This window comes from Anastrepha ludens, chromosome 6 (assembly GCF_028408465.1).
Source record: "Anastrepha ludens isolate Willacy chromosome 6, idAnaLude1.1, whole genome shotgun sequence".
In the NCBI taxonomy this organism is placed as follows: Eukaryota; Metazoa; Arthropoda; class Insecta; order Diptera; family Tephritidae; genus Anastrepha; species Anastrepha ludens.
The window spans coordinates 39,449,249-39,462,126 of record NC_071502.1 but is presented as its reverse complement, the minus strand read 5'-3'; the positions used below and the strand labels follow the sequence as shown (position 1 = coordinate 39,462,126).

Here is a 12,878-nt window from a genome sequence, read left to right as displayed (position 1 = left end):
CATGACAACTCTTATTTTAAAAATGTTGTTGTTGCTCGAATGAATAGATCTGACAGTTAGAAAATGTCTCAAAATGTAGACGTCTAAATTTTCAGGCACAATTGCGGCCGCCGTAGCCGAATGGGTTGGTGTGTGACTACCATTCGGAAATCACAGAGAGAACGCAGGTTCGAATCTCGGTGAAACAAACCAAAATTAAGAAAAACATTTTTCTAATAGCGGTCGCCCCTCGGCAGGCAATGGCAAACCTCCGAGTGTATTTCTGCCATGAAAAAGCTCCTCATAAAATTATCTACCGTTCGGAGTCGGCTTGAAACTGTAGGTCCCTCCATTTGTGGAACAACATCAAGACGCACACCACAAATAGGAGGAGCTGTGCCAAACACCCAAAGAGGGTGTAGGCGCCAATTATAAAAACTAAAGTTGTAGGCAAAGAATAATTAGTTCTTTAATTAAACTTGCTGGATAATGTTTAGGATTGGTGCCTGAACAACACTCATAACTGCCAACATTCTAGAAGCAGTTGGTTGACAATGATTTGCCTTCACTGCTGTTACGCACATGATACTATATTAAACTTCCCCTCAACTCATAAAATATGCAGTGGCACACTTGTTTTTTTTTATTCTTTTATACAAAATATTTCAACGAAAATTAAACGAGAATAGCGAGTAATTAGAATTGAAAATAATACATATTTTGTTGCTCAATGCCTGGAAATGAAATAAAAATAGGAACAAAAATGAAGTATTTCAGTTCAGTGTTGATGAAGGGGAGGGGGGTTATCGTGCCTCCGTACTACGCACTTACATGACATTTTAATTTATGAATGTTACTTTATGGAAATGTGGCCGAAGACCGTTACGCAGAAAGAAATTCTACTCAAAAATTCTACAAATTTACAAAACACCCTTCTAGTCAACGTCTGTGTAAAATTCTACCTGCATACGAAGTCATTTTTTTTAAGGTGTCTGGCAACACTAACTAAAAAAATATTAAATTACAAAGCAGAAATATCAAAAATGTTCAATCATATTCGCAATCGCATCAAGGTGCATATCTGGCGCCATTCGATAAAAATACAATTTCGATAAACATTGCAAAGGTCACTGGCAACACTGTGCCGTTCTTGTTGCGATAATCGACAGTCGTCGTTAAAGTTGTGATTTCTCTGGAAAGGACAAAAATAAAAAATAACTTAGAAATATTATCTAAAAATTCGATTTTGGCTTTTTAAGGACAAGTGAAGGAGTGTCGCCAACGTGTTCCGTGGGGAAGTGAACAAAAAATCAGCTGTGCGTTTAGTGTCGTGCCAAGGTGAATGAAATGATGAAAAATTGCAGAAAAACAAACAGTGACAGCGCAATGCGTGGGACCACAATCGTTTTAATTTTTGCGTAAAATTTATTGAAGAGTGAGGTCACTTTACCACAACGTACATATATTCGGAAATCTTTTCCAGTTATTTTACAGGAAGGCTCGATGGACAGCTACCTTGCAGCTCCATTGTTCATCAATTTTACATCGCATTTTTCCCTACGAATTTTACTTGCATTGAAGTGTGTATGTATGTGTTTGGATTGTTTGTTGTTGGTGTTAGGTATAAACCCAACGAATGTGTAGTCAAAGCGTAGAACAGAAGAAAAACACCAGAAGTTGAAGAAGGTGAAAGAAGAATTTGACAATGCAGAAGGAAATAACACGAAAGAACACATAAACATCGAACACAAAGCGAGCAGAAAGCAAAAGAAATAATTCGTGAAAAGAATGAGGAGTTGCGTACTTGTGCGTGTGTTTGATGTGTGATTGGCTTTTTTTTCGAGAGGGGAAAAGTAAATCCGTGAAAAGTCGTAAAAAGTGAATAACTCTGAAAATTGATAGAACTAATTTTAAACGGAAAACTTATAACATCTTTATACAAATTGCAGAGTATTTATAACGAATATGCACATAACATAGTTTAAACTAATGTACGTAAAGATGATATATTGATTTTGTACATCTCGTACCTAATCAGTCAATGGCTGGTGATTTACCAAAGAACATGCAGTGCAATGCGTCGCAATAGTTAGTAGGCAGGAAGATTAGTACTATCACCAATATTATGTGTGCCTGTATGTGTTTGTGAAGTTGTCTTCTTTGTCACCAGAATATAGAATTGTATGCTTAATGTTTAATGTTATATTGGATAAACTTTGATTTCAGTTCTACTTATTAATAATGCTATTTATGGCGCTGTATCAATTGTGATATTGACTGAAAATGTATAGAAATAGTGTTTTTATAAAGACCGAGCTAAATTATTAGCCCGTTTCCATGCCAGGGTCATCTTGGAATTAGGTCAGCGCAGCCTTGGCCTCTTTCATTCTTTGTGTACCCTCTTTCTATATCTACACCACTGTGGAGTTGGATTTTCCGGATCCAACCAAAGGTCCAAGATAAATGGCATGCCGAACATGTTACCTTTTCATTAATAAAATTTTTTTTCATATTAGGGCGAGAAAATGGGTGGAAAATTTGCATAATAGTGCAGCAGATTTTTATTTTTCTGCATTAATACCTTGTAAGGATGCTAATAAATATAGGGCATCCCTCTTCATAAATAAATGGCATTGTTATTCAATGGTGGCTTCTTTTTGAAACCCTTTACAAACTGTAAATCTTTCTTATATTTTATTTATTTAATACTAAGATATATCTATTTTTAAGCACCCATTAGTGCTGATTTTGCGACGATGATGTTGATGATGTAAACCACTAAGCACCTTAACGATGAACCACTGTACCTCCGCAAAATTCTCTACCATAGCACATCCTTCCTACACACTTAAGACAGATATTTAAAAAGTGTGTACCATATTTTCAGTTTTCTGCAATATTTTCAACATTATTGAATAAAAGATGGACACCGATAACGATAATGAGCAACTGAATTCGTCGGCGAGCAGCAGCAGCAACAGCAGTAGCAGCAATTTGCTTGCCAATTTGCCGATGTTGCCAATGCTACAATCGTCAGATAATGATGGCGACGCGGAGCTGGTGCAGCCGGAGCACCAGCTGTCGCAAGAACATCATGAGGATCATATCGGCGCAGTTGGGCTGCCTCAACCACAACCACCGCCATTGCCATCGTTGCAAACGGCATCTCAATTGCCGGATAATTCAGTTTTCGTTTCACCCCTCTTATTCAATAACAATACTACCCCACCTCCCTCATCCTCCTCATCATCGTCGTCGCCAACATCATCGTCACACAATCTCCAACTTTATCATCATCATCAGCAACATGAACAAGAACAACCACACTCTGCCCATACGCTTCATTTTGACCATTCTCCCTCTCCCTCCCTCCAGCAACACGCACTACTACCACCACCGCCATCACCACCACTCGAACAACAGCAGCAGGAACTACAGGAAGCAATATCACCATCGCATTTTGGTGAAGATCAACAGCAACAACAATCTGTTGAACAACAAGAACTACAACAGCAGTGTCCAACGCACGAATGTGCTTTCAACGACAGTACCACAATTGCCGATACGATTGATGCATCTACATTAGAATCTGTCGCTGGTGAAGTTGTTGAACTTAGCGCTGATATTGCAACAACTAGTCAACACCAAGAACAACAGCAGCCGGGTTCACAAAACCAACCACAACAACAGGAAAGTTTGAGCGGTGCTCAACGCTCTACTCTGAGCGTAATAGGTGAAGTTGCAGCTGGAAGCAGCGCATCTAGCGAACGTAACCAAACACCTCCAACATCACTGCCATTGCTGCTGCAAGAGGAGGACGACGAAGACGAGGACGCAGACGACGAATTGAACGTGGGCCTCGAACGAGTTAGAGCACCGAAGCCATCTGCTGCACACTCTTACGCCCCGCACTTTACACACCATCCATTTACGCATCCACTACCACTACACCACCATCATCATTATTACCCTAATTTCGGTGGCTGTAGCAGTAACCCACCATTTGTGTTTGACATCCCCGCGCTATCTGGTGGCGGCGGCAGCATCAATTTCGGCAGCTCTCTAAATTCTAGTAACGGCGCAAATACCAACGTACTCTTAACAGCAAATATGCTTGGGACCAGCAGCAACAGCGATAACCCGTCCAGCGGCGGTGCGGCTGTGAAACAGGGCGCCACCACAAGTGGTGGCAGCGGCAGCAGCCATCATCATCATTCGCATCAACAAGGAACAGACCGCCTAAAAATGCTCTATCCAAATGTGAACGAATCTGAAACTCCACTGCCACGCTGCTGGAGTCCACACGAAAAATGTCTATCGATTGGACTTTCGTTGAATAATCTACGTGTACACTACAAAGGTGAGTAAACACTTTACAAATACGATTTATAATGCAACTTTAAAACCCAATATGAAGTTCCTCGAAATAATAAGGTTTGATCGCTGGGGTGATAGCCTTGTCGCCTAGGCACAGTAGGACGCAGTAACTGCCAAAGCGCTACATTCAGTGCTGCGAGCTATATAGTGAGGCGTATATGCAGCTGGTTTGAGGTGTATAGCAAAACAGAAATTCATTATGTAAAAGCCAAGGCATTTTATTCCATCTAAAACGATAATCTTTCTTGAATTCGGGCTTTAAAACATGAATTACTGCCAATGGATTCTTATTCACTATAGCAGATACCCATAGCAGCAACTCATCGATAAATTTAATAAGTTCGACGAAATTCAACCTTATTGCAATATAAGTCATTGTTGTTATTTTGGTAGCACTTGATCATTTTCCATTCGCCTCATTGTTTGTTTTGTTTTTCCCCTATTTGGTCTATGTCTGCAAACAACGGTACAGCAGTGTTGCCACTGAAAAATTTCCTGACCAAATCCGGCGGCAATCGAAGAATCAACTCAATTAACTTAATTTGTAACAATTCACAGTTGCTACAACTTATCATGAAATATGGCACTACGCCGTAATAACCATATAAATGCCACTTTTCAATGCAAATTTTTATTTGAAATTTTAATAAACTAATTGCGGCTGCTGTAGTTCTTCATGAAACTCCAGAATATAGAAAATGTTTTTTTAATAGCGGCCGAAATTAATCAGACCACAATTGTCCGGAAACACCCAAGTTTGGTAACGCTGTGGTGTAATGCAGTGTGCGCTGCCATTTTATGAACTAAAAAAGGAGAACGACTCAACAAATCAACGAATAAATGGAAAGGAAGCAAACGCGAAGTTTTTCAGCACGACGATATATATATTTAACCCTTCTCTGAGCACGAAAGCAGATTTCGCTCGTTATCGTTTCGCTCCCTTTTGTCATTGGCCTGGACATTTTTTTACTTTTATTAAGCACGCATTTCTATTGTTTTCCTTCACCATTCTTCTTTGACATTTATGTTGGTATGTTTGTGTTTATTGTTGTTGATTGCGACTGTCAACTATGTAGTTGATGTAAAGATAATCAGCTGATATGGGGTTAGTACACTGATTGTTGTTATTGTTTGCGTATATATTGCATTTAAATTAAGTTTGGCGACCTGATTGGAAGGCAAAGCAGTCTAGGTGAATTGTATAAAAAAATGGTGCATACATTTTAATATTTATCTAAAATTAGGGTTGTTGTTTAGTTTAGTCTATGAGTTTGCCAGTAATACGTAGGTTAGGTTAGGTTAAAATGGGCACGCTTGGACGAAGAAATTTAATTCATCTTTTGTGATACAATTTGCCGCACAGCGACTTCCAAAAATTTTAGACTTTTTTATTGTATTAAATATAAAACTGAATTAGTTGCCTTGATAGACTTATCTTGTGGGTATCGTAGCAACGACAACGCTTAGTAGTAGGGCTCCGAAACGGCCCGGATTTACATATAATTATATGCCTGGTCAAGAGCTGTCACTCCAGCAGTATTCCATAAAAAAATGCAAAGAATAATTTTCCTATGATTACTACAACTCAAAGCCTTTTTCATACCTTCCTGTCGTATAATTTGTTATTGTTGTTGAAATTTGTTGTTATAATTTTTATTCTATTCTCACTATTTATTGCAGGCGTAGGTAACAAACACAATGACGCCGCCTCTGTGCGCACAGCTCACCCAATTCCAGCCGCCTGTGGTCTTTACTATTTTGAAGTGAAAATTATATCGAAAGGCAAGAACGGTTACATGGGTATCGGTTTGACAGCTCAACAATTTCGCATGAACCGTTTACCAGGTAAAGGCAGCGCGTAAGCTTTATCCTACAAATACAAACAACCGTTTTGTTTTCTTCCGCGTATTTCTCTTTCAGGGTGGGACAAGCAATCATATGGATATCACGGAGACGATGGCAATTCTTTTTCTTCGTCTGGCAATGGTCAGTCGTACGGACCGACCTTCACAACCGGCGACATAATCGGTTGTTGTGTCAACTTTGTGGATAATACATGTTTTTATACAAAAAATGGCATCGATTTGGGTGTCGCATTCAGAGATTTACCTGTAAGTTATTAAAAATATGTGGTTATTTGTGGTATTAAAAGAAAACACGGAAATTATAATCGTTAATTTTCCTATATATGTCAGAGTAAACTTTATCCAACGGTTGGCCTACAGACGCCTGGTGAAGAGGTTGACGCTAACTTTGGACAGGAGCCATTCAAATTCGATCAAATCGAGGACATGATGAAGCAAATGCGCGCTGAAACGAGAACCACCATTTATGATTTTCCCATGGCACCTGATCAGGGCGATCCCACGACTCTTCTTCATAAGTGGGCATTAGTTTGAAAAATTGCCAATTATAAATTAAATATATCGAAAATATTTATCTTCTCTTTTAAAGAATGGTATCATCCTATCTCTTACATAATGGATATAGTCAGACTGCAGAAGCATTCGCCAGAACTACTGGGCAATCGTTGCAAGAAGATATGACATCTATTCGAAATCGTCAGAGTATGTTGTCATTAAAAAACCTTAAGCCGCAAACGTTAAAGCCCTTTCTTGTTGCTTCTTCATGTAGAAATATTGAAACTGGTAATGTCTGGCAAAATGGGTCAAGCCATCGAGCACACGATGCGCTCCTATCCGGGACTATTGGAGAATAACAAAAATCTTTGGTTCATGCTAAAATGTAGACAATTCATAGAAATGGTGAATGGGACCGATATCGAGGTAAAGCGAAAAGAAAGAACAAACAGCAGCACTTAGCTATAAAAAAAATTAAACGATAGTTAAAGTGCATGTAATCATTTAATTTTTTTTGTACCTTTATTTTTTTTTTTTATATTTGTTTGTTGGTTCAGTACTGCCCCACTAATAATAAATTAACAAATTCGATCACAACACAAACGCAGACAACGCCCCCGAATCAAACATCGGTCATACAGTCAACCAAATCGTATCGGAATGGTAAGAGCACAGTAACACATAATAATGCACAGATTATGGGGACAACTACAAATATAGCTGTGATAAACGTCGATAATCATGCGCATCAACAGGATATGAAAAACGCATCGTAAGCAAAGACAATATTTAAATTTTAACTAAATGCGTAATGAATTTTTTCTTCACAGTGCTTCGGATGAGAACTGCTCTGATGATGCGATTTCAATTAGTAATAAGAACAACACCAGCAATATTGATTATCTGAATGATGTTGAAATGGAGACAAATACACATACAAACGGTAAATAAAGAAGGTTTCTAGTTAGCAGGGCGGAGCTTTCATACATTTTTACCTCAAAAAATGCTGAAGTTGAGCTTCTTCAGAACTTTTGTACACCTTTAAAAAATATGTATATATTTATATTTTATATATATATATTTATAGGCAACTCGTGCAAAAACGGCATTTCACATTTAATTACTTCTTTAGACATAGATGAGGAAATGGGTTTGTATTTTTTACACATCGCTATACAAATTTACAAATATTGTGAACAAAATAAAATGTATTCACTTATCTCAGCAGATATCGATGTATCACCCTCCACTCATAAATACAGTCACGGCATAGAAAGAATATTGGAATTCGGCAAAGAGCTTTCACAAATGGGGCAGCAATTGGAAAAGGAAAACAAAATGAACGATGAGGATCGCCAAATGTTGGAAGTGAGTAAACATTTGGCACAAGAAAAACCAACTGATTCAATTTCAGGTCAAGACTTTACTTAAGCCGTAAACTTTTTTATATGAAGGGTGATTTTTTAAGAGCCATGGGAAAGTTTTTCAAAAAAACACGTGAAATTCAGAAAAATGCATGAAATTTTTATTTAAATCGATAGGACAGTCCATATAATTTAATGTTTTAAGATTGTTTCATGCAAATGTTGACCGCAACTGCGCTTCAAATGGTCCATCCGCTTAGTCCAATTTTGGCATACTCTCCAATGTTTCAGCCGGTATCTCACATATAAATGCTTTAATGTTGTCTGAATAGACATGAGCTTTAACATAGCCCCACAAAAAATAATCTAAAGGCGTTATATCGTACGATCTGGGTGGCCAATTTACAGGTCGCGAACGTGAAATAAAATGTTTTGGGCAAAAAAAAGTTGGATGTCATTTCACGGTAGCGCTCACCATTCACAGTTACGTTATGATTCGGAGCATCTTTGAAGAAGTACGGGCCAATGATACCTCCAGGCCATAAACCGCACCAAACTGTGACCTTTTCTGGATACATTGGTAGTTCTTGCAATTCTTCTGGCTGATCTTCACTCCAAAATCGACAATTCTGCTTATTTACGTACCCATTGATACGATAAAAAAGTGGATCTTAAACTTTCTTAACAGAACACGCATTTTTATAATAAAATTCAATGATTTGCAAGCGTTGTTCGTTTGTAAGACGATTCATGGTTAAATTATAGACCCAACTGAAGATGTTTGACAGTGAAACAAACCATTTTTTATTTATTTTTTTATTGAAATACAGTTTCCATCGAGCCTTGCTCTCGATATCCCTATCTTATAAGTCTACGCTGCTACTGGGCCAAGTTCCGTCAGCACGTCTATCATAGTTCTACAATCTTTTCGTGTTGGTGATAGTATAAATCGAGTACAACTGGGAGCGTCTTCTTGAATTCTTGCAAGCGTACAGACTCTCCCATCTGTCCTGAATTTTCTGATCATGTTTTGTTGTTGTTGTTGTTTTAACAGTAATGGTAGCCCTGTCAGTGTAGGGCATATCACCGGTCGTCTTCGTCTAGCTCATCTAGGGGTAGGCCCAGGAAACATGGTGTTTCGACCGGTTGGGTCCAGAGGGAGAGGGGTGTTAGATGAGTCGGTTTTAGGGGGCATGTGAAGAGGTGGTTAGTGTCGTGCGGGGTACCTTCACATGCCGGACATGTGTTTGGAATGTCGGGGTCAATTCTGGATATGTAGGAGTTTAACCTGATACAGTATCCAGAACGTAGTTGTGCCAGTGTTACACGAGTCTCACGGGCAAGCTGGAGCTCTTCGTCTGCAATAGGTGGTGGTTGGACTCCGATTACGGCATTCACAGGACGGGAGTTCATGAGGGTGGTGACGGTCTCCCGGTGGATGTCGTTTATTGACTGTCTAAATACTGTCCGGTCCAGTAGGTTGTGGTCAGTTTTGTCCTGGATCTCGTCGGTATAGTTTAAAATGTGTCTCCTGACGTGCCTGGGAGGCGGCTCAGGCTCAAGCAAGTGTCTGCAGGAGTGAAACCTGCGGTAACATCCAAGCAGGAACTGCTTGCTGAGCAGTTTGTTATGCTCCACTACTGGGAGCATTTGTGCCTCGTTATGCAGGTGTTGAATGAGGGGGCATCAGGAGGCAACCGGTCGCTGTCCGAATGGCGGTATTTTGGCATGTCTGTAGCTTTATCCACTGCGTGTCACTAGTTCCAGGCGACCAGACAGGCGCAGCATAGTTCAGAACCGGCCGACCAATTGCCTTAAATGTCGAAAGGAACAATTCTTTGTCTTTGCCCCAAGTGCTGCCGGCAAGTCATGTTTTCGTCTAGTTCGCTGTATAATGTTCGTATTGACTTGGATATTTCGTTAACAAGATCCGAAGATAGAGAGACCCTGTTTTTCGCTTGCATTTTATTATACTAAAATTAAATAAGCTGTAAAATTGCATACCAACAATTTTTGAAATTTGGGCTCATATGGTTTTGCTTACACAATAAGTTATATTTTTATGAAAAAAAATATATAGTATATTGAACATTAAAAAAAAAATGCAGAACTGGTTAAAATATCGTGTCGCGTATTTTGAAGAATCATAGAAAACGCTAATACCGTAAACTTCCACCCAGTGGAGGTACAAATAAGTACAATGAGTTTCAATAAATGTACTTTAGGGTCTTTCTGCTTACAACTTTCACGTTCGCTTCGCTTTTAGGGCAAAAATAGGTAAATTATGTAATAATTTTCAACGCTAACTGTATTTACTTACGGCGGCTGCCGTATTTGAATGGGTTGGTGCGTGACTACTATTCGGCAGTCCAACGGTTCGAATATCTGAACATGAAACACGAAATTATAGAAAAAGATTTTTCTAATAGCGGTCGCCACTCGTCAGGCAATGGCAAGCCCCGGAGTGTATTTCTGCCATGAAAAATCTCCTTTAAAAAAAATCATCTGCGGTTCAGAGACAGCATAAAAGTAATAGGTATCTACATTTGTGGAAAAACGTCAAGACGCACACCACAAATTGGAGTAGGAGCTCAGCCAAACACCCGAAAAGGGTCAAGAGCTAATTACATGTATATTCTTGTATTTAGTGAAACAACAAGCGATCCAAAATCTATATATGGACGTAGCTTTAATCGTGCACACCCTGTGAGCGAGATTATTTTCGAATTAAATCGGTTTTTTCCGTATTTGAGGAAAATTAAAAATAATAATGATTTAATAATTTACTCATTAGCTCAAACATCTTATATTTCTTTTTTGTTTATTTTTTTTCAGGATGCATTTAGTTTAATCGCCTATTCAAATCCCTGGTCCAGTCCCTTAGGTTGGCAACTTTGTCCCACGAAACGAGAAATGGTTTGCACAGCACTCAATTCCGCCATTTTAGGTAAGCAGATAATGCAAAATATCTTCTCAATTATGGACTAAAAATAACATTTCATGAAACTAGTAAATTTCAAACTTAAAATTTATTTCGAGCTTTAATTTTAATTCGCAAATTTTCCAGAATTTAATACTGTTTACTAGAAGTAGAAGGAGGCTTTATTACTTTTATTACTAAAATTTGTTGTAACCAATTTCATTCTCTTCCAGAATCGATGAACTATGCGCGTCGCCCCCCGCTTGATGTGTGCGTAGCGCACGCTTCCGAATTACTTAAGGTGATGGCTCAGGCATCGCTTGGTGCGTGCGCGTTCGTAAATATCGAAGATGTCTTTCCACAAAATTGACCCACTCTGCGCTTGAAGATGTTCGAAACATCGTAGCTATCGTCAACGTCGCCGTGGTGGTTGCGTTTCAACCCAATCGCTAGCATGTGCTCCGATTGTGCTCTTTATTGCACTCATTTAGATTTTTTCTAATTATCGCATTAAAACAAAAAAAAAAAAAAATTAATCAATTATATCAACTATCTTGTTTCCCTATAAATTCAAACAATCAACGATAATTATTCAATTTTGTTTTCTAACACCAAGCCCACGTATTATGCATGAAGTTTACTGTGGCGGAAGTAGTCATATTCGCGAATACCCTATTTTACGAGCCGCTTAAAAAATCATAAAAACACGTCAAAACGGTTTGTCGGAAAATATTGAAATTTTAGGTGTTACCTTAGTTCTTAGTTCTTTTTTAACTTTCCACACACACACACACACATATTGCCTTCAAATTTTAGCCAAACGTTCTTCTTTTAATACATTTAACAATCACCGATTAAGTAAACACAAAATAATTAAAAATAAATTACTGTGCTTGAATTTGTATACATCCGCACCCTTCGTGAAAAAAAAACACGTTTACGCGACGAACTATTGTACGACTCACGTCTAACAGCTAAGCGGTAGAAGACATTTAAGCAGATTTTTTCGCTCTATTCAAAACTCTTTAATGTTAGTTATAATTACCGATTAGTGTTATAAGTTAAGCGAATAGCGTTTTTTGTTTTCGGATATTATGCTTCCAATCCTCAATTGAGCATCTAAAGTTTTATTCTTTAATATTAAATGATTTTCTTCGAAACGGATGCAGAAAGAATTCAACTTATCTCAATATAAATTAATAAATATATATATATACATAAACATCGATTTAGTTTCTTTTTTTTTGTGTTTTTGCATTTTAGAAAAATATGTGGGCGGAATGTGAACTTATGCTCTAGTTCCAAAGCCGAATTCAAGCATGAATTCATTTGACATTTTAATGGAGCGCTAAAAGATTCTACAACTTTTTTTTTCGTTCAGTTCCAAATTATTCACAGAAATTTATGAAAAGACAAAAGGAGGTGCAAAGCTTCTTAGGAAGGCACCATCTTGGCATAACAGGCTCTCTCAAATTGCGTAATTTATTTGGTTTGACAATCACTGAGTTCATAGGAAGTATTTATTCCTCATGAGACCAAAGAGAGGCGTCCTTGTATGGCTAAAATACTTTCTTTCATGACAACTCCATCTCTATGGTGTCGCTGGAAGATGAGTATCCTCCTGGGACGAAATTATCATTGGGGACAGTGACGAACCTGAAATCGTCTCCATGTTTTTCAGACCCTATAGGGGAAATCACGGTTCAGAGGGGTTTTAAAGTGTTATTTAGCCTCTCCCTCTAATTGTGAAAAATATTTAGCATTTCGCTCAAGAAGTCTGTAAGCGTTAAGGGGATGCATTTACACTCCATATTGCAGATGAACACAAAATTAGACACGAAGTTTTTAAGCTGTGTAAAGGGATGAGAGGGATATGAA

General features: G+C 38.3%; 1 protein-coding gene across 2 annotated transcripts; it reads left to right on the top strand.

Moving 5' to 3' along the window:
* The first annotated feature begins 1,084 nt into the window (after positions 1–1,084).
* On the top strand, positions 1,085–12,228 carry LOC128866061 (ran-binding protein 9). Of its 2 annotated transcripts, none has more exons than XM_054106552.1 (13): positions 1,085–1,317; positions 2,867–4,339; positions 6,037–6,201; positions 6,277–6,467; positions 6,552–6,739; positions 6,811–6,923; positions 6,991–7,142; positions 7,274–7,488; positions 7,547–7,659; positions 7,804–7,866; positions 7,942–8,084; positions 10,916–11,027; positions 11,234–12,228. In XM_054106552.1, the coding sequence occupies exons 2-13, from the start codon at positions 2,902–2,904 to the stop codon at positions 11,368–11,370; spliced, it is 3,030 nt and encodes a 1,009-aa protein (XP_053962527.1). In that variant the 5' UTR covers positions 1,085–1,317; positions 2,867–2,901; the 3' UTR covers positions 11,371–12,228. The 2 variants fall into 2 exon arrangements, with proteins under 2 accessions (XP_053962527.1, XP_053962528.1); XM_054106553.1 differs by having other exon boundaries at positions 1,087–1,317; positions 7,945–8,084.
* The last annotated feature ends 650 nt before the right edge of the window (positions 12,229–12,878 follow it).